Source organism: Sorex fumeus, unplaced genomic scaffold (genome assembly GCF_029834395.1).
Source record: "Sorex fumeus unplaced genomic scaffold, SorFum_2.1 ptg000098l, whole genome shotgun sequence".
Lineage (NCBI taxonomy): Eukaryota > Metazoa > Chordata > Mammalia > Eulipotyphla > Soricidae > Sorex > Sorex fumeus.
In genome coordinates, this window is record NW_026606155.1 from 21,709,554 (window position 1) to 21,731,432 (window position 21,879).

A 21,879-nucleotide genomic window follows, 5' to 3' on the forward strand; every position below is an offset into this window, starting at 1 on the left:
ATGGAACTTGAAAGCGGCGAAGCGGCGGGGGCCCGAGCCGAGGGGCGGAGAGAGTGGGCGCCTGGGCCCGGCCAGTAAAAGTCCGTCCCGGTCCTCGGGGGCGGGGCGAGGGCGGGCCTGTTGCCCTGCTGGCTGACGCTTCGTCGCCTGACCGGGCTCCACCCCGGCTCTCCGGCTGGATATATCTTGTGACCCGGGCGGCTGCATCTTCCTTCCTCGGGGAGTTGCGTCTCGGTCGCCGTTGCCATGAGTTCCCTGGCCGCTACGTTCCTGCTCCTGGGGCTCTTCACCTCCGCGCTGGCGGAGCCGGTGAACTTCAAGGACTGCGGTAAGCCCGGGACCAGCCAGCCCAAGGTTCCCGCGCGCCAGAAGCCCCGCGCGGGGATCCCGGGACGAGATGGGGGCGGGTCGCGCAGTCGCCTGGGATTCCGTCCCGGCTCGGGTTCGGATGGGTGGGGCCCAGGCAGAAGCTTGCTAGGCCCAGGTAAACCTGCTCCCAACTTGGTCTCTGTCCCCGGAACCGGGCTCGGGGCCGCTCCTGGGAGCGAGGCGTTTGCTAAGTTTCTTGAAGTTTGTGGCACCGACAGCCAGGTGCAGCGCTGGGTTGCGGAGTGAGGGTTCACTTTTCCCCCCCGACCCCCTGAAGCCCTGTGTCTTGCACGACCTCGCTCCCTCGCCACCAGGATTGTTTTTCTTTTCCCTTTTTTACCCCCCAGACAAATCAGTTTGGCTCCGGCGAGGGTTTGTTGGTGATTTTGCATCAGTTTTTCCTCCTGTTAAACTCGTGCTTTTATTGACATACAGTCACCAGCCACCCTTGTTTGAAATCTTTATTAGAAAATAGGGGGTCGGGGGAGCGGTGAAGGAACCGGGCAGAGACGTTCCAAGTCCAGTCAAATCTACAGAATTCAATGTTTGAGCTCGAACTTTTCTGGAGTGGAACGGGGTTAAACATCAGTAAAAGATGAAACTGATGTTGTAAAAAAGTGTAAACCGAAAGAAAACGTGGGGATCTTTTGTAGTCAGTCATCGGATCCCAAAGATGTTAAACAACTTACAACCAAAAGTACACGGAGTACCCGAATAAGTTGACACTTTATGTCCAGTATCAGGTAATTGTAACTTGAACAACAAAAAAGATTTGTTTGCAAAATAAATGGAGAGTGCTGAAGAGATAGTACAGTGGGTAGGATGCTTGCCATACGCGCTACCCACCAGAGTTGGATTTTTGTTGTTGTTGTTTTGCTTTTTGGGTCACACCTGGTGATGCTCAGTGATTACTTCTGGCTCTGCACTCAGGAATTAACTCCTGGGGGTGCTGGGGCTGGGAGAGGAAGGAAATGGGACTCCGGGGATCAAACCCGGGTCAGCCGCATGGAAGGCAAACGCCCTACCCGCTGTGCTATCCCTCCGCACCCCCCCACTTTAATGCCCATCACCACTTATGAACCCCCTCATCCTCCAGCCTCCACCAGGAGTAAACCCCGAGCACCTCCGGGTGTGGCCCCAAAACCAACAATTTTTTAAATGTGAGAATAGGGCATCTGCCTTGCGTGCAGCCGACCCAGGTTCGCTTCCTCCATCCCTCTTGGAGAGCCCGGCAAGATACGGAGAGTATCCCACCTACACGGCAAAGCCTGGCAAGCTCCCCGTGGCGTATTGGATACGCCAAAAACAGTAACAAGTCTCACAATGGAGACATTAGTGGTGCCCACTTGAGCAAATCGATGAACAGTGGGAGAACAGTGCTACAGTGCCATTGTATGATCAAAAAAAAATTTTTTTTTTTTTGCTTTTTGGGTCACACCCGGCGATGCATAGGGGTTACTCCTGGCTCTGTGCTCAGGAATTACCCCTGGCAGTGCTCAGGGGACCATATGGGATGCTGGGAATTGAACCCGGGTCTGCCAGGTGGAAGGCAAATGCCTTATCCACTGTGCTATTGTTCCAGCCCCCAATCAAAAAAAAATTTTTTTTTTGCTTTTTGGGTCACACCCAGCGATGCTCAGGGGTTACTCCTGGCTCATGCACTCAGGAATTGCTCCTGGTGGTGCTCGGGGGACCATATGGGATGCTGGGAATGGAACCTGTGTCGGCCATGTTGGCTGCGTGCAAGGCAAATGCCCTACCCACTGTGCTATCGCTCCAGCCCCAATGAAAATAATTTTTGAGGCAAAACTAAAATGGGCTAGGAAACAGATGTGATTGCAGAAGAAATCCGCTGGCTTTGGGCCACTGAGATAACTCGATAGGCAGCCCTAGATCTTTTCCAGCACTGCATGGTTCCCTTTGCACCATTGGGAGTGTCCCATAAAAGAAAAAACTTTGAAATGCTGATCTATTGAAACTTAACACTGTCCCACCAAACTGTGAGCGTGGTACCAGAAAATGTGCTATTACCACCTCAGATTACCGCCTTTCTCTATATTTAACTTAATAACCAACACCTGTAAACGCTGTTAACTGTGCAAATTCATTTCGTCTTTACAGTCTTTTACAGATAAGGAAACAGGTGCATAGAGTAACTGGCCCAAGATCACACAGTGAGGAAGCAGTAGGAAAATAATGGGGATTCATGAGATGCCTTGGATTTCAGTGGTAACATTAAAAAAAAGAAGAAGAAGAATAGAAGGAGGCACAGTAGCACTGTAGCACTGTCCTCCTGTTCATCGATTTGCTGAAGCAGGCACCAGTAACATCTCACAACAAATTGTGAAACTTGTTACTGTTGGGGCTGGAGCGATAGCACAGCGGGTAGGGCGTTTGCCTTGCACACAGCCAACACGGCCGACCCGGGTTCGATTCCTCTACCTCTTTTGGAGAGCCCGGCAAGCTACCGAGAGTATCTCGCCCATACGGCAAAGCCTGGCAAGCTGCCATTGACGTATTCGATATGCCAAACACAGTAACAACAAAGTCTCATGATGGAGACGTTACTGGGCTCGCTGGAGAAAATCAATGAACAACGGGAGGACAGTCACAATTGTTACTGTTTTTGCATATCGAATACATGACGGGTAGCTTGCCAGGCTTTGTCGCACAGGTGAAGTACTCTCGGTAGCTTGCCAGGCTGTTTGAGAGAGGCGGAGGAATTGAACCCGGGTGGGCAAACGCTCTACCCGCTGTGCTATCACTCCAGCCCAAGAAGGAGACACAAAGGAACATAAATTCTAGAATTGTCCTGTTCATTTGAAAAGAGCTGGTGTGCCTATATGGAAAAAACATCTTAAGGAAAAGAATGTTTCACTTACAAATTTTCAATTTACTTTTGAATTGGGAAATACTATGTAACAACTCAAGTGTCCACATCAAAAGGTTTTTGAGATCCACTTACTACCCCTTTCCTTCCAGAGTGGCTCATTTCTCAGTCCTCTCTTCATTTTCTTTTGCAATTTTTGCTAATTTTTGAGAAGTTTGTTCTGTTGACTTTAGAAGCCCAAGAACCTCTTATTAACCAGAAGCTGGACGGAGGAGCTATAAGAACAACCTTTTACTCAGTTCCTACAAGAACACAAGCCAGCCTTGAAAAGAATAGGTAGAATTTGGACCTTGAAAGCCACTGATTTCCAATAGATCGTTGATTAGAGCTTGCATTTGTCTTATTTGGGGACAATCCCTGGCTTTGTGCTCAGGACCTGGTCTAGGTGGTGCCTTGGGGAATGTCTGCGGTGCCAGAAATCGAACCGTTTGTGGCCATAACCGCTTGCTAGGCAAGTAAGTGGCTTTACCTTTGTACTATCTCTCCAGCTGCATAAATTGATTTTTTTTTAAACTGCTTTAAAACAACACTGGCAAGTCAGACTAATATTACTTCTTTACCGAGTGCCTTCCCAGGCTGGCCCTGGTTTTCCAGCCTTTGAGGCATTCACAAGTAAGTTGTTCCCAGCCTGGATAGAGACCTATTTCAGGTAAGGACTGCCAGGGAACAGAAACTTAGATCAGGTGGCAGTATTCTCCTTTATAATACAATTAGTTGGACTTCTCTCTTTTGGGAAGCTTCCTGATTTGAGTCCAGTATGATTTGGGCCCTTAGTTTGTAATAGAGCTTTGAAGACCATAGCCTCTGGAAAGAACTTGGAAATCAGTGTCCTAATGACGTGGTCAAGATTGTGAGATACTGCAGCTCTGCATGACCTGGGTCTCCTTTGAACAATTATCTCTCTTCTTATCTCTATGCTTCTTTGCTCACCTACTTCCACTCTGCAGAAGCCTGTGTCTCTCTTGAACACACATTTCTCCCTCTCTCTTGCCACACATCTTTTTAACTAAGTTTCAATAAAAATAATCTTGCTTTTTGAGAAATTAAGATACTGCTTATTTTTCTAGCCAAGATAATTTGACTCCTGAGTAGACCTCTTAGCTTTCTTCCCTCAAACAAACATGATAAATAACAGGAAAATAATTCCCAGCCGTGCAGTGGATACAGTGTAGTTCCTCTTTCAGAGGTGGAAACAAACTTGATCTATTCTAGCACTTTCCTCTAGAGAGTGGTTTCTCTTTCATTTCATAGCCCACTTAATCGGTAGCAATCAGGCTTCTGGAATGAGCCTCATTTCAGAAGCCAAGGCTAGATGGTCTAATTGTTTTTGCTGTTTTCCAATTCCCATAATAGTCCTGGGGCCTGGAGCGGCAGTATGCAGTACAGTGCACCCAGCCCACCCTGGTTCGATCCCAGAGCTACACCTGGTCCCCTGAGCACCACCAGGGGTGATCTTGAAAGGCAGCTTGTAGAGTTTTGTTGGTTGTGGTTTAATCTTTGGTGAAGACAGCCTCCGGCTATCATCTAATATAAAGAAGGTTTCTTATTCTTGGTGGAGAAACCAACTGGCCTCCTTTCAGCTGATTGAAAGGATATGATTTTATCAAGTAAGTGGATCCAGATTCTGACTTTTAACTCCATCCCAGAAAAGGCGCCAGGGAATAGGCGTATCCTGACTAGCCGAGCGCAGCACCTTCGTGGGTCATTCATTTCTTCTCTCCCGCAGGCACTACGACTGGACTTCTCAAGGAAGTGAACGTGAACCCCTGTCCGAGCCAGCCCTGCAAACTGCACAAAGGACAGTCATACAGTGTCAATGCCACCTTCACCAGCAGTGAGTATAAGTGGCTCTTCTAATGTTACATAAAGCAGATTGTTGGCTTGAGGACTTGTTGAGAGAGCAGCCGTCCAGAGTTCTGTGACCTCCTCTCCCATGGGTGCAAAGCTCAGATCCGTGTGCCTTGTGTCTTTCTCTTGCTGGAGCCCCAAATGCCTATTTCCTCGAGACCGGAGTTACCAGATGCCCTATAAACCAACAAGGAGATTTCCATGTACTTACAGGTTAGAGAAGATAAGGAGGGCTTTTCTGTCCTGTTTTGGCCAGTGGCATACAGAAAGTTTTTGTAGGAACTTGAGTTCTTCTAGCTATAGACTACAGAGTTTTAGAAAAGACCCCATTTCTATAGGTTTTGAAACCCATTCAAAATGTTGGGGTTTTTTGGTCCTTGTTGTTTGTTTCTGTTTTGTGGGGCCACACTTAACTGTGCTGGGGTTTGCTCCTGATTCATTGTTCAGGGATTACTTCTGGCAAGTCCCAGGCGACAGACCATATGGGGTGCCAAGGATCAAACCCAGGTTGGCTAAGTGCAAGGCAAGAATCTTAATCACTGGACTATCTTTCCAGTCGTCAAAATGTTATTTTAAAAAGTGTATTGAATTCCAGCCCGCTCCAGCTACCGAGAGTATCCCTCCTGCACGGCAGAGCCTGGCAAGCTCCCCGTGGCATATTCAGTATGCCAAAAACAGTAACAACAAGTCTCACAGTGGAGACATTACTGGTGCTTGCTCGAGCAAATCGATGAACAACAGGAGGACAGTGCTACATATTAAATTCCAGCTATTGAGTCTGAATCCTGCATTAAGATAAAGGTGCATGGCCCAGTGAGGACTGAAGAAAAAAATAAAGATGTCTGAGCTTGCTTCTTCAACTTGAGGAATTATTATTGAAGCTTGTTTTTTCCTTGTACCACTTCATCACTTTCTGATCCCCATGAATCTAGACAAATGAAAAACTTTTTCTAGGAAATAAATGCCTTTATTTCTAGGAAAGGCATCTACCTTGAATCCTTCCTTCATGAACTAGAATCCTAGCCCATGAAACTAGATAGTCATACAGAAATCTCCAAGGCATTTCTCATTCCTGCAGCCAGTTTGGGTTTTGTTTTAGTCAGTGGGGTGGGGACCACACCTTATGGAGTTTGGGACTTATACCTGGCTCTCCTTCGGGGTCTCTCCTGTCAGTGTTTCAGGCATTGTGTAGGGTGGAGGATTTGAACCCGGCTCAGCTGCAGTCCTTAATCATTGTGCTTCCTCTCTAGCCCTCCTCTCTGATTTTTTACCTAGAGACGACTCTAAGTACTAGAACTGTTTTTAGTTCCAAACCAAAAATTTACCTTTTAAAGGAAACTAACTCAGTCTCCCCAACCAAAAATAAATAAATAATAAAACCAAGACTCTGCATCTTAAAAATTCCCTAACATTCATAACACTGTTTACCCCCATTTTATTATATTTATTCCTTCTGATGATCTTGTTACATGACGTGTAGAGATTACAAAGAAATGTACTTCCTTCTAATTTGTGCCTTTTAAAAAAGTTAACATCCTTTTTTTTTGGTGGGGGTTGAGCGGCACACCTGGCAGTACTCAGGAGTTACTTCTGCTCAGCACCCCAGAAATTACTCCTGGTGGTGTTCAAGGGTCCACATGGGATGCCAGGAATTGAACCTGGGTTGACCATGTGCAGTACAAACCCTGCCTGCTAGAGATATATCTAGCCCCAAGAGTAAAAGTATTTTCACTATAGTTATTGCCCTTGGAATGTATCTGAAAACTTCTAATTCCTTCCCTCTTTTTGTATTCCAACCCATATTTATTTATAATCAAATCCTATGGGCAAGCCTACTCGGATTGGAGTCGAGCATCCTCCACCCAGATCCTCCAAATTCCAGTAGGCGGGGGTCACACCCACCACCTGGCCCCGTGGTGCCGTGTAATCCCATCAACGGCCAAGACTCAGAGACTATAAAATTCAGCTCCCAGAACTGCGCGGCCGCATTTGTGGCCGCGTGACATCTTATCAGGACATCTTTTTAGGACATCTTATTATCTCATTCCTACTTTGGACAAACTTGCAGGCTATCGAATGTAGCCTGCCCACAGGGCAGAGTCTGGCAAACTCCCCGTGGCCTACCAAATATGCCAAATACCAGTAACAATGATGGGTCTCATTCTCCTAAAGAGCCTTGAATATAATCTCAGGGCTAGGATGAAAGAGACGTTACTGGGGCCTACTTGAGGCAGTCGACGAATAACAGGATGATGAATGAATGAATGAATGAATGAATGGGCAAGCTGTTTTAGAACCCAGAAATCAGTTCACTAAAACTTTTATTGTTGTGGAGACCAGCTGGGTGAGAAGGAGCAGAAGGTGCTGGAAACCGAGCCCAGGACCTTTGCACATTCAAGGCATGTGCTTGAAGATTTGAGCTGCATGTCCAGGCCCTTATCCATATAACTCCTTATGAATCACAGTACATTTGAACTAAAGTTACTGTAGATAGGAAAGAGAAAGTTTATGTCACAAGTCAGTTATCTTGTGGTATGTGATTACTACCCAGGTAGCTCCAATTCTCCTAAGAAACTGAAAGACAGTAAGAGCAAAGAAAACAATTCCCACTGATTTCTTTTATTATAATTTTGGGGTGGGGCACAATTTAGTCATTTTTTGAAGTATGGAAGTGAATTCTTGTCTGAGCATTCGCAGAGGTACTAAGCATAATTGTAAGGAAAAATAGCCTAGGATTTAAGAGGTATGATTTTATGATTTTCTATTATATTCATGCCATGCTTAAGAATATATTTGAATTTTTTTTTATTTATTTAGCATTTGGAAATACACTATTTTCTTCACTTGCTGATTTTCTATTCTTTTATCTCTTAGATACGAATTCTCAGAATAGCACAGCTTTGGTGCATGGTATCCTGTTGGGCGTGACAGTTCCCTTTCCCATTCCTGAGCCAAACGGTTGTAAGAGTGGAATCTCCTGTCCCATCCAAAAAGGCCGGACCTACAGCTACATTAACAAACTGCCGGTGAAGAGCGAATACCCCTCTGTGAGTCATGCTGCTATTGAGGACACTTGTAGGCCATGTGATTAAAAAATTTGGACGGGGCGGGGGAGGCGGTGGAGCGTCAGAGAATCCGAGTTGGGAGGAGTTCTTTGTCTGATGCAGAAGAGAAGCTGTTATAAAGGGAGGAGGTTGGAGGGTTAGAAACCATGAGGGGTAGGACAGATCATTTTCATCGAACCCCTTTGTTCTTTGTCTTAGCCCAATGGTTAGCCAGGACCTAATTATGTTTTTGTTTTGTTTTTTTTTTTTTTTTGCTTTTTGGGTCACACCTAGTAATGCTCAGGGGTTACTCCTGGCTCTGCACTCAGGAATCACCCCTGGCGGTGCTCGGGGGACCATATGGGATGCTGGGAATCGAACCTGGGTCGGCCACGTGCAAGGCAAATGCCCTACCCGCTGTGCTATTGCTCCAGCCCCTGTAATGATGCCATTTTAATATATAATACAGTCATGCCTTGCAGTCCCCAAACTCCACTGACCTAGTAACCTTACTGTTGCCTATTACCATCTAGAGCCCCACTCATCTTGTTTATTGCCTCTCTTGTTAGCATCATTTTCCCTTGTGCTTGATTGAATCTCAAGCAGTTTTGTTCATCCTTTCCCTTAAGCACACACAGTCCACTGCTGTTGTTGCCTGTAAGAGGCCCTGGGAGAGATTGACGTGGAAACAAAGTGATTAAGGGCTAGTGAGGTGGGAAATCAAGCATGTCCTCTTCCACCTGAGCTTGGATCTTGACTAAGAACAAAACAATGGAAGCATTTAAAGGATCATTGAATTGGAAGCAGGGGGACTAACGAAAATTTGAGAAGGGCTTGTATTATTGGGGTTAGAAACCAGACAGAAGCGCATCCCTCAGCACAGTAATCATGAGAGAAGCAGGTTTGTTGAAAGAAAAGCTAGAGCCCCTCGCTGCCTACACTCTGAGGTTAGCGGCCCCAGCCCGCCCTCACCTCCAGAACAGCAGCAGACCCAAGGAGACACTTGTCCCTGGTCAGCCAGAGACTTCCCCTCAGACCTGCTATTGGAGATGGGCAGCTCTGAGCTGCTACCCAGGGCAGGATTCCCCAAGTCTGCTCCAAGGAGGACAAAACTGACCCCTCTACAGACTGGTCAGGCTAGAAAGAAGTTGAGCACTAGTGCTGCTGCTCCCTCTTAAATGAGGAAAAAGTCCCAAAGCCAGGTATTCCTTCAAGGAGTTCAGCTCAAGGTTTGAGGTCTTATTTGCTTGTGCTATAGACTCTAGCACCAAGAACCACAATAATAACAGTCTGGGGAAGTAGCTCAGTGGTAGAGTACTTGCCTTGCATGTGTGAGGCCCTGGTTTACACCTCAGTATCACACATGTGTATAGGTGCATCTCTCTCTCTTTCTCTCTCTCTCTCTCTCTCTCTCCCCCCCTCCCTCTCTGTTATAAATATAATAGGTCACTTTGTATCAAGAAGTTAATTCTGAAGAGCCTAGATTATTATTTATTTTTTGCTCTGTTTTTTGGGGAGCTGGGGGGTGTCATATCTGGCAGTGCTCAGGGCTCTGTGCTCAAGAATTACTTCTGACAGGCGGAGGAACCATATGGGGTGCGTGGTTCCCTCGTCTGTCACATGCAAGGCAAGCACCCTACTCACTGTGCTATCACTCTGGCCCCAGAGCCTAGAATTTTTAAATTAGAAATGTACTCTCTGGATTCTGTTGTGACACAGCATTTAAATAGAGAAGAGTCTGGACCTCACTCTGAGGCTGAAGCTTCACTGCTGCTCCTGGGTAGTTTAAGGCAGTGTTTTTCAGTGCCAGGCTGTAAGTGTTAAAAGGTTGAAAATCACTGTTTTTAAACAAGTCAGGAATCATTTTATTTATTTTGTAATATGAAAGCCCATTAGTCTGCAAATGCTGATGCAAAGGCAGCTGGAAAGGTTTTGGAAAATCTAGACCAGCTGATTGTGGAGGAAAGTTACTCACCAAAGCAAAGCCTTCATGTGGATGAAACCCCTTATTCTGCAAATGGATACCTGAAAGAATTCTCATCCACAAGGAGGCCAAGCCAGTGTTCAGTGGTTTAGGTTTTTCAGGACAGGCTGGCAGTCTTGCCTGGGGCCAATGTTTCAGGCCACAAATCAAGCCCCTTGTGATCTGGTTCAGTGAGAAGTCCAGGGCCGTCATGCATTCACCAGGCACACGCTGCCGTCCAGTGCGCACCCATCCCGAACATTCACAGGCAGTGGCAGTGCCTCGGGATGAATTTCTCAAGACCTCACCCCACCGTACCCCAAGTGTCTGTATGCATGGCCACCCTGGGTGGAGGTGAACCCAAATTTCCCAGATAAAGAAATTGGAGCCCCTGATAATCCGCAGCATGACCTGCTCTGATTACAGCCTAGGGGTAAACCCAGTCTTGTGATTGCTGGCAAAAAAATCTTTGCCAAATATCAGATAGTTCAAGATGTCATCATGTTTTAGCGCTGTCTTCAGGAGATCCTGGCTTCCCCAACCGTCTGTTAACTGGAGGCCAGTAGTCTGTTAGCACCTGGGCTGTTCTTCCTCCCCGCTGCCCCCACTGCCCCAACTTGTTACACCTGCTGCCCTTTCCACCAGCACTTGTGAGATAAAGCCTACTAAAATGGGCTTGTATTGAAGACAGGAGTCTTGATAAGAACCGTGGGAAGTAAACGGATTCAATTCTTTTCTTCCCCCCATGAAAACAAGAGCTCCATTTTAATTATTTATTTATTTATTTATTTATTTGCTGCTTTTTGGGTCACATTTGGTGATGCACAGGGGTTACTCCTGGATCCGCACTCAGGAATTACTCCTGGTGGTGCTCAGGGGACCATATGGGATGCTGGGATTGGCCGTGTGCAAGGCAAATGCTCTACCCGCTCTGCTGTCGCTCCAGCCCCAAGAGCTCTGTTTCTTTGAGAAGAAATCAAGTAGAACCCAGGAGCAACCTGACCATTTCTGGTTTTTCAAAATGGCAGGTAATTTAAAAACATGCTAATAGAGTTGTTTAGCACAGGATCTCTGTGCCTAAGAGACTCTAAAGGTCAAACACAGATTATAAATTAATTTGTGGAGTATCTATGCAGTTGTGGGCATTTCTGAGTCTCGGGTACTTCTGTAGAGTGTCTGGTGAAGGCCTGATACATATCAGGCACTTTTAAGCTGTGGTAAGCTATTGTTTGCCAAGAGAATTATAGTTCATTTGCAAAACGGCTTTTTAATTTAAACACTAGGTGAAACAGAAGTTAATGGATACTAGTCTTGAAAACTTATCAAACAAGTTTTGAGAAACTGGGTATCACCTTCACCCAAATGTTGCTTTATGAACACTGGCGTATAGAAGGGAAGCAGCAGCTGATAAAGCAAGTCAACTAAAGTTCACAAGTAAGACCTGGTACAGAGCTGGTGAATAGAAACAGTTAGAGGGGGTGATTCAGCATGACTGAAAAGTCACGAGTGAAAAGTCACAGCACACATCTCTGATTAGCTTTGTGGTCCCAGAAAGCTTGAGGAAGTCAACAAGAACCTCATTGCTACACAGAGTTCTTGTTCCTAACATTATTCACATGCCGTGGACTTTGGACCCACAAGGAGTTTGATATTTCTAGCTAATAAGTTTCCTTATCTCTAAGAATCTACCTTTTACTTGCTGCTCTTCATGGTTAGAGATGGGAAAGAACTGGATCTGTTTCACAAAAAGAAATTGCTTGGATGCGAAATCAAATGATTTCTCTTTGCGAGATTTCATTCAGGTGTTATTGATCTAAGAAGGGAGAAAAAGTACTACTAGATAGCCTGGGAAGGGGACTCAGCAGTAGCGCATGTGCCTGGTATGTGTGAGGCCTTGGGTTTAATTCCCAGCACCACACATACACACCCCAAAGCTTTATAACTTGTATTTGATTATTTAATTAGGTTAGTATGTGGTGGTACTGCTAAAACACCAAAGTAGTAACTTGATTTACTTTATATCCTCTGTTCCCTTCACTATGTGGATAGATTTAAGAAGAAAAGTGTGGAGAATGTTAGGCATTTTGTTGGTTTGTTACCACTTACATCTAGGACAGACTTAAAACGAAGAGAAAAAAGAAGAAAAATGTGAAGGATATTAGGCGGTTTGCTACTTACATCTGGGATTCAAAATTAATCCAAATCTGGGATGAAGCGAGGTCCTAATTTCATTTTCTCCCATTTTTTCTTTTGCTCCAGATAAAACTGGTGGTGAAGTGGGAACTTCAGGATGACAAAGGCCAGCGTCTTTTCTGCTGGGAAATCCCAGTACAGATTGATTCCTAGAGCCATACGATGCCAACCTGCCTATCTGGGAGTGAGAGCGCCCAGGTGGAGGGAGGGAAGAAAAAAAATCACACCTAAACTAAATCAGTGTTGGAACCTATGAGATGTAGTTCAGCAGTAGAGCACTTGCCTTGCATGTGTGAGGGCTAGGGTTCAGTCCCCAGCACCATCCGAAAAAAAGAAGAAAAAAAAATAATAAATGCCCTAATCAGTGCTATAAGATAAAAGGAATCTTGATAGGCTGCTATTCTTTGATGCTCAGCCTCCAAAAAGCATCTAAGACTCCGTTTCCTGAGAAGCTCAGTTGGTTGATTACCCTTGGAATATTTTTTACAGAAAAATTGAGGGAAAGTTAAGGAGTGAGACTGGAGGGATTGATTTCATTGCTCTCAGTATTTTTTTGCTGAATAAAGAGGGTCCAGCACAACAGACCCAAGTGACGCAGCTGAGGGATGCTGGGTTTATTGACCCGCACAGCGGAAGATGAATCACAGACCGCATCCGTCAAAGCTGGGATCCAACATCTGCAAGTTGCTCCTCTGGCAGTGCCTCCCGGGGACCAGTGAGACCGGGCTCCTCCGCTCCCGCTCCAGGGCTTTCACCGGCAGCGCCTTGTTCCCCAGTGCCCGCCCGCAGCGCCTGGGAGAGATGGGTGCCAGGACAGAAACTCCTCCTTGGATGACTGGTTCTCATGGTCTCTCCTCTCCTTTTTCTGTCTTTGGGGGTTTCATTAAACGCAGCATTTGATTAACAAAGTTTTGCTTCCTTTTATTAAAAATAAAAAAAAAAAAAGCGCAGCCGTCTTAGTGGCTGCTCTGGGTACCTGGAGTCTGTGCTCCCCTACTTCTTCCAGGCAGACTGAGTCCTCCAGAACCATGCAGGGTGGACAGCCAGGCTCCCTGTAGGACAGCACAAAGTGACCCTTCTAGGGGCTGGGACAATAGTACAGCAGTGAGGGCACTTGTCTTACATGCGGCAAACCTGGATTGGGTCCCGTGCACTCCGTCAGGTCCCCCAAGACCCACAGGATGGGATCCCTGAGTGCAGAGCCAGAACACAGATAGATGTACCCCCACCCCCTCAAAAAAAAAAAAGGATTTCTAGAAATATCCTTTTCTTTCCTGTGCCCGGTTAGACTACGCCAATCTGAAATAACTGCTTTGCACAGACTAATATACCTAACAAACTTGGAGAAAAAAAAAAAAAAACACAAAGCAAGAATCACCTAATTGGAAAATAACTGAAAGGTCAGGGGAACTGTATTGGGAAGGTGGGAGTATGCAGGTACGAGCTGAAATCTATACAAAACCTAGAAATCTTTGGAAACTTTCCACTGCAGAAAAAGCCTACAAGATTAAAAACGAAGTATGAAGTAGTAGAAAGTTAAGGGCTAACTGAAACTTTGGTGTCTCCTAATACTGAAATACAAGCATAGTGATGAGGCATATATTTTGCTGTGTTTAGAATCACATAGTATTGTTTCACCACTCGCTTCCACAGGGGTTCACAAATAAGTTGGGTAACATGTGATCCGCCCCCACCCCCCCAAGGTCATTGGCTTATGTCGGGGTGCTTAGGCAGCAAATAAGTTCAATTCCTTTCATCCACTAATTTCACTAGAACCCTCAGCGTTCTTTGGCTTGTGAAATTTCCCAGGAAAACCACCAGGGGACAGCAATAGATCAGAGAAAAGTTAGCAACAGTCTGGTCGCTAGTTAATTCCCGCACTCGTTCAAGCACTGTCCTCTTAGCCATGATCTTTTGTTACCCTTCCACATGAGACAGCCCACTGGCCTCCCTTACTCGAGTCAGACTTGTGTGGATTCCAGAGGGGATGGTTAGCTGCGCTCTGCCTTCACCCTGCCAGTAGTTGGATCCTGACTTCACCAACTCAGAACTAGCAGTGTGATCATTCAATTCTTGAGCCTCTCCTCGTCTCTTAGGTTCCATGGGAGGAGGGCTGTGAGGAATTGATCGAGATCACCATGCAAAACATTCGGAGTGATTCTGGCATGTAGTATCCATTCTGTCAGTGTTCGCCGTTAGTCTGAGGGACAGGCAGACATGCCTCATCTAGAAATAGCAGGAAAGACAGGTTCATTCTGATATGCCACCTCAGGAAAATGAGGTTCTCTTCTGCATGGAATCTCTGAGGTGTCTGCGAGAGGCTCTATTCTTGCGGGTCCGTGACTCGCTATTGTCTCGTGTCCCCGGCTTTCTTTGAGGCTGGCAGCTACCTGCCCTGCCTTTTGTACTTCTGCCTTACGTGTAAGGGGAGAGATGCAGTCGAGCCAGTTTGTTCGGTGGGATGCCACAGCTTCTGTTTACCAGCCTCCGTGTGCTCAGTGGAACCTGCGGCCGTGAGCGAGGTAATGCTCCTGTGGGGGGATTAGTCTGAAAGGTCGTCTTTTGTACAGACGGCTCCTAGGTGCCTCTTGAGTCAAAACATTGGGAAGCACTGTGTGTTGGGCTATGTACTAAAGGTCATGCTCTTTCTAATGACAGTCTCATGCTTTTCTAGTCCACTGAGCAGGCTGCAGAGGCTCACCTCCAACTCCTCTCAGGGCAGAAAATAATCCCACATCCAGTCATTAGAAATCAGGGGAGGGCATGCCTGGCCTCAGAATAAAGAGAACCCCGTGCCCCAGACCCCTGGTTTGGGAGTCTGTGAGGTATAATCCTGGTATTTAGTCAAATCTTTGATGAAAACAGTGACTGTGGAGTACTTGCCAATCTTGTCTGTTTGGTTTTAAAATTTGAGTTGGTTATTTATCTGCTGGGCTTCCCACTGGATGCTCAAGAGACCCTGAGGTCCCTCCTCATGCTGGTTCAGTGCATGGTTGTAATACTGCTGGGCGCTGGGGATTCCAAACTTCCCCAAACACCACCTCTGTGGTGCTCGGGAAGCCTCAAGGGCCACACCCAGAACTACTGAGGCAGACCATGTGGTGCCAGGAATAGAACCTGAGTCAGCCACATGTGAGGCATTCGTCTTAACCCCTGTGCTAGCTCTCTGGCCCTCAGTTGATTTTCCGAAAGAGAAACAGATTGATCTCCATGCTTTGATCTTAATTATGATTAAGGATTAACTATACTTGAAAGATAATATGAGTCTCTGAAAACACTCGCAGACTTTGGAAAGGTGACCAGACGCAGGTGAGGGACTTGATAAAGGAGAGACTCTGGCTAAGTGGAGATGAGCTGGGCCTGGCCTTTCATGTCAGATAACCCAGATGAGCAAATCATGCTTCAGTAATGAGGCTAAGACAGCAATCCATTCACAATTCATTCATGGAAGAAAAAGCACTGTCCCAGTAGAGGATTCTGTGTGAGAATGTGGTCAATGTGATTGTCTCTTTGGACAAATGTTCTTCCCTTTGGGAATGAGACAGAACAGGGGAGACCCGATTGAGATGTGTGTGTGTGTGTGTGTGTGTGTGTGTGTGAGAGAGAGAGAGAGAGAGAGAGAGAGAGAGAGAGAGAGAGAGAGACAGTGTTGTATGACTTGTGGTAGAAAGGCTTTGATCCCCCACAGATAACTGCCTGAGTCTTTAGTAGAGTTGAGTCATTTGGGGTGGTTGTGTCTTTTTCTAGGAAGAAAATCCCCTGGTCTAGCCCTCCCATTCTAAGCTGAATCCTTTTCACTTAAAGCTGTCAGTTGAGTAGCAACTAAATGGTCTGGGTGTTGGTTGCCATGGAAACAGCTAAAAGGCCCATTGCTATGGGAACCTACCATGCTCTCCAAACCAGGGGTTTGGTTCCTAAAAAGGAGAGGAAGGGTGGCTGATAGGTGGGGCCCAGGAGATGGGCGGCCTGTGTGCCTTGAGGGTCCTAGAAGAGGGTGTTCCTCATGGGTGAGTGGTCCTGACGTTGCCCTTCATCCTGGCAGAAGAGAACTTTCTCCACTTTCTGCAGCCCTGGCCTCTCTGCTCTCCACTTCCTGCTCCGTAGTAGCGCTGACCCCAATAGCGAGTAAGGGTGTGAGGTTCTGGGCACACTGGGCACATCCGTGCTGCCACCTCAGCTGCAGGGGGCTTCCAGGGAACATCCCGGCTCCTCTCGCATGGAAGCCACTTCCCTGCAATTCCTGTGTCCCAGATAAGCAGCCAGCAGACAGATGGAGGAGCCCAGCTCTCAGCCTGGCAGACAAATGGATGGTGCTGGCTTGGACCACGGCAGTGAGGTTGGGGGCTGCAGGTGAGGACGCAGGGGGGCAAGGATGTTTCTATTCTCAGCATTCTCTGTTCTCGGCCCTGAATGGGAGAACTACAAAGGGAGCAAAGCATGAAAGGGAACGTTGCATGGAGATTCTCAATGGATGCATACCAGAGTGGTTAAGTTTGTGGCTTTTACCATCTAGGGGAAGAACTGACCTCAGAGTTCAATGGTGATGTGACCTATGAAACAAAATGGCTCTGCCTGAGCTGCTGGGAATGTGTCGTCAGGGAAGGGACTGGATGGTCTGTAAAGTCTTTGCCAGACTGACTGTCTGTAGCACTGTCCTCCCGTTGTTCATAGATTTGCTCGAGTGGGCACCAGTAACGACTCCATTGTGAGACTTGTTGTTACTGTTTTTGGCATATCAAATACGCCATGGGGAGCTTGCCAGGCTCTGCTGTGTGGGCAGGATACTTTCAGTAGCTTGCCGGGCTCTCTGAGAGGGATGGAGGAATCGAACCCGGGTTGGCCGTGTGCAGGGTAAACGCCCTACCTGCTGTACTATCACTCCAGTCCCTTGCCAAACTAACATTTGTCATAATTCACTCAGTCGCCCAAAAGGATTCTGAACAACATGGGTAACAGGACCAATCATGCCTATAAGGGTAGGAAAAACCCAGTGCCCAGGGGGACTTCACGTGGAGACTTGGTCAAGATCTTTGATTTCAAAGCCATGGTAAATAAGTTTGGACCAGAGGAGTTTCATCCAATTCTCCAAAATTCTGAGTTATTGTACCAGGGAGATGGCTCAAAAATCAGGAGCTCGGGTTGGGTTCCTGACACCACATGATTCCCTGAGAACTTCTGGGAGCAAGCACCCTGTCAGGCATGACCCCTGAGCACCACCAGGGATGGCCCTGAAACAAAACAAATTCTGAGCTATAGGGTCTTTTTGTTTGTTGGTTTGGTTTTGCTTTGGGGGCCACAACTGGCAATGCCCAAGGTTTACTCCTGGCTCTGCCCTCAGGAATTACTCCTAGTGGTGCTTCGAATGCTATATGGGATGCCAAGGATCAACCCAGGTCAGTCACATGCAAGGCAAGCAAGCGCCCTACCTGCTGTGCTATCACTCCATCCCTGAGCTACATGGTCTTGATTGTCCCTCTGAATTTTGCCTTCTCCTGCCTGGAGTTGTTGGTTTCAGTAGTTCTCCTAGGGAGCCTTGTAGTTGAGGACCCTGGCATGAGAGAGAGAGAGAGAGAGAGAGAGAGAGAGAGAGAGAGAGAGAGAGAGAGAGAGAGAGAGACCCTTTGTGCTACTCCATAAGACTTTTCCCTAATGGGGGCTGGAGCACACAGCAGGTAGGGCATTTGCCTTGCACGCGGTCAACCCAGGTTCAATTCCCAGCATCCCATATGGTCCCCCGAGCACTGCCAGGAGTAATTCCTGAGTGCAAAGCCAGGAGTAACCCCTGAGCATTGCCGGGTATGACCCAAAAAAGGAAAAAAAACAAAAAGACTTTTTCCTGGTGTCTGTCATGTTTGAAGCCCAGAATTGGTCTATAAATTTCTATAACATTTACAATTCAAAATATGAGTTAACTTTACATCCTATCTCCTCTCCTTGCAGTTGATTGACTTTGGATTAAGAGGCCTCGATTTCCTGAGCTGTAAAGAGGATGAGGGGCATGCAGTGCCCAAGGCAGGATTGAGTGTTGTCGAGAGATGCCAGTGTACAATGCAGCCTGCCTCAATGAGAGTCCAGTGATCATGATCACCCCAAGTAAGAAGGGAGATTGCTTCACAGATACGACTCACAGGCGTTTGTCACAATTTGTCTTCCTAATCCAATTCCAGATGCCATTCCAGATGGATGGCTTCCCTGCGGGCTGTCTTCTCTCGGGCCCATGCTAACTCTCTTTTTAGGACACTTGACCACATTCTTTGTCACATATAATTTTTGTGTCAGCTTTTCATCCTACCACACTAGGAAACTTCTTGTGAGAGGAGGTGCTTTTCGTCTTTAAGTGATTGCCTAAACCCAGCGGCTCTTCGGTGGATTTTTTTTTTTTTAATGGGAACATGTCATGATTCTTTAGGTTTTTTAATCTGACCATGTAATCCATTAGCAGCCTTTGTCCCTAAAGGGGCAGGAAGGCTAAATACACATTGATGTGTGGGGCTAGAGGGCAGAGGCTGGGTAACACTTAGTGATGCTTAGGGACTATTCCTGGCTCTGTGCTCAACTCAAGGCACCACATTCAATGCTGAGGATTCAAACCAGATAAGCAGGATGCAAGGCAAGATCTGGAACCCCTGTACCTCCTCGGCCTGAGGGATTGTTGATTAGTTTCACCCTCCTAAAATAAAGGGTCAGTGGGACCCTGCCCTGGGTGGGCCATGCCAGGACAGGGCATGGGTTCCCGATCTCTAGAAACTGGCTGTTGTGTGCGGGACTTGTGACAATAGGAGCTTCTCTGCATCCTCCAGGCCTGGCACTGGGTTCCCCTCCCCACCAGCTGCCGTCTGTCTGCAGTTGATTTCAGCAAACCTCCCGGGCTCCTGGCTGCTCCTGACTTTATCAGGACGGAGGCCCCGAAGCTGCAGGCTGGGGTCTGATGGCCTCAGAAAGCAAAATCAGGTTCCAGCTTCCCCAGCTCTCCCATCTTTGCCTCCCTGGATTGCAGCAGCCTCCTGGCCAGCCAACCCCGCTGGCTTTCCAGCCAGAGCCTGTCTGTGCTCAGCCCAGCATGCACGAGGCCCAGGGGGCCAGCCGGAGGTGTCCCGAGGAATGGCTCAGAGACATGTTCCCCCTCTGCGCCTGCACGTCCAGGGCACGATGGGCAGGAGGTGAGGCCCTCGGGACCTGGGCCTCTCTTAGATCAATATCTGGGAGAGAGGTTGGAGGTCAAAAGGAAATCCAGGCTGGCGCTCCAGGGGCCAGACAGAGAACTTGCTGCCTCGGTTGGGCAGCTGTTCCCAAGGGTGTTGGGCAAAAGTTGGTGAGTTGGGTCTACCCACAGGGACCCCACAAGAAGCCCAAGGCTCTGGGTTTAAATGCTGCAGAGCCAGGTTAATGCTGGGACCTGTGGCCCTCCTGAAGCATTTGCTCTGCACCCCAAGAGTGTCACAGACTGGAATCCGGCTCACTCTGTCCCCTGTCACCACACGAACAGAACCAAGTATGGGCGTGAGTGTGCCAGGCACGGTGCTGAGCTCTGGGGGGTGACGATGGTGAAGACAAGGAGCCCCCAAACCAGTGGGAAAGGCAAGAAGCCCTCCTTAGGGCCTAGCCGTGGGGGTCGCTCTGGCAGTACAGGCATACAAGGTGGTGGCCACCCAGGAGTGCCCACTGGGGACACTGTCTCTGAGCGAGGCCGGGCAGGTGAGGACTTGTGCTGGGAGGAAGCTCCAGAGACACCAGTTCATCTCTTCTCCATCCACACCGCTGTCCGCTCCGCCCTGCCCCGGTGTCTTCAGGGCCTCTGGGGTGTTCCTGTCTCTCTTCATTTCCTCCTGAACTGCCTGTCTTGGTTAACTGGTTTTACTCAAAGTTCCTCGTGCTTCCTTTATTCTGGAACTAAGTCAGCATATTTGATTATGCCCTGACACTGCTTCCTGTGTGTATGCTTATGTATATGAGTGTGTGTCTGTGAGTGTAACCGTGTGTGTGGGTATGTGTGTGACTATGTGCCAGTGTGAGTGTGTGTGTGTGTCACTGTGTGAATATATGAATGTGCGTAACAGTGTGTGTGCCCATGTGGAATGTGTGTGTGTATGTGTGTGTGTGTGTGCACGCACACATCCAGCTCAAATAATGTAGTGGGATTCTAGAATTCTGCACCCCCACCCCCTGACCCAGCTCATGGGCGGCCACTTCTCCTTTCTCCGTCTGCCCTCCAGTTTACTGGGCACTTTCAGTTCTCCCTTCCACTCCTGCCCCAGTCATGGGACAGTCACAATGCGTTCCCTCTGTCTGGAATGGCCAGCAGTGCCCTGGCTTGCTCTACTTTCATGGAGGGACACCTCCTCATTCTCCACACTTTTGTTGACCTGTCCCTTAGTGAGGGACACCTTCCCTGACCGCTTTATGCAGACCAGACCCAGAACTTTGCCATGCACCCTCCTAGTATCCGAGGCTCCACTCTGGGCTCCTTCCAAGGTGTGGCTAATATTATCTCCCCCAGCAACTGGGAACCATCATGGGGGCAGGGGTTGGGGTGGAGGGAGGCAACAGCATTGGTATTTTTCTCACCACCATATTTCCAGAGTCCAGCTATGCTTAAGACAAGGAGCAGGGAACCAACACATGGTTTTGTGGGGCTGGAGTGAAAGCACAGTGGGTAGATTTGCCCTGCATGCAGCCGATCAGGTTGGATCCCTGACATGCCATACAGTCTCCAAAGCACCGCCAGGAGTGATTCCTGAATGCAGAGCTGGGAGTAAGCCCAGAGCATCGCCGGATATGACCTAATCAAACAAACAAAAAATATTTTTGTATCGATTTATAAATAAAATAAATATATCTTGGCCATATTTGACCCTGAATGTTTGTGTGTTCAGAAAAAAAGCAATACTAGGTCCAAGGAAGGCCAAAACCCAATAGGGAGCTGCCCCTAAGAGAGAGACAAGGAAAGGCAGTGATGGGGTGCCCCTGAACCAGAAGGTTTGATGGAGTAGGGGCCAAGGTAGGAAAACCAAGGAGAATGAAGCCACCTGTCAGGGTCAGGCAGAAAGAGGCCCAGGAAGGAGGGAGAATCGGAAAATGAGTTTGATGTTTCCACTCTCCTGGTTCCCAGGAGGTCTGTGTATCCCCAGGGATAAAATAATGTGCCAGGAGAGGGCAAGACAACTGTCTCTCTTTCCTGGTGCGTCGTTATAACTAGACTTTGAGGGACGTGGCATTGGAGGAAAGGAAGGTCATTTTATAATGAGAACCGTCACTAATACAGAGTAGAAGATAAATTTCATGTGATTATAGAAACTCATGAGATTTTCAAGACGTTAGTACTGTGACTTTAATGGGAGTTCAGTTGAGTCCAAGAAGCATTAATACTTCAAAGTCCTATATTCCATATGATTCTGTTTGAATTGAAGTTTTATAAATGAGAAAAATATTAAAAATACATGGAGGACATGGTCCGTAGGGGCAAAACTTAGCTTGTTCTTTTCCTCACCCAGCACCACTTCCTCTGTGCCTAGCACAGGATCCTAATGGCCCAAGGAGATGCAAACCAAGTGTTAGATTAAATCCAGAACAAA

The 21,879-nt window shown here is 47.5% G+C and overlaps 1 protein-coding gene across 1 annotated transcript; it reads left to right on the forward strand.

Moving 5' to 3' along the window:
* Nucleotides 1-31: 31 nt before the first annotated feature.
* NPC2 (NPC intracellular cholesterol transporter 2) lies at nucleotides 32-13,207 on the forward strand. The gene is made up of 4 exons (XM_056134005.1): nucleotides 32-328; nucleotides 4,986-5,093; nucleotides 7,982-8,154; nucleotides 12,374-13,207. Exons 1-4 carry the CDS (start codon nucleotides 247-249, stop codon nucleotides 12,458-12,460), a joined length of 450 nt encoding a protein of 149 aa, XP_055989980.1. The 5' UTR covers nucleotides 32-246; the 3' UTR covers nucleotides 12,461-13,207.
* The last annotated feature ends 8,672 nt before the right edge of the window (nucleotides 13,208-21,879 follow it).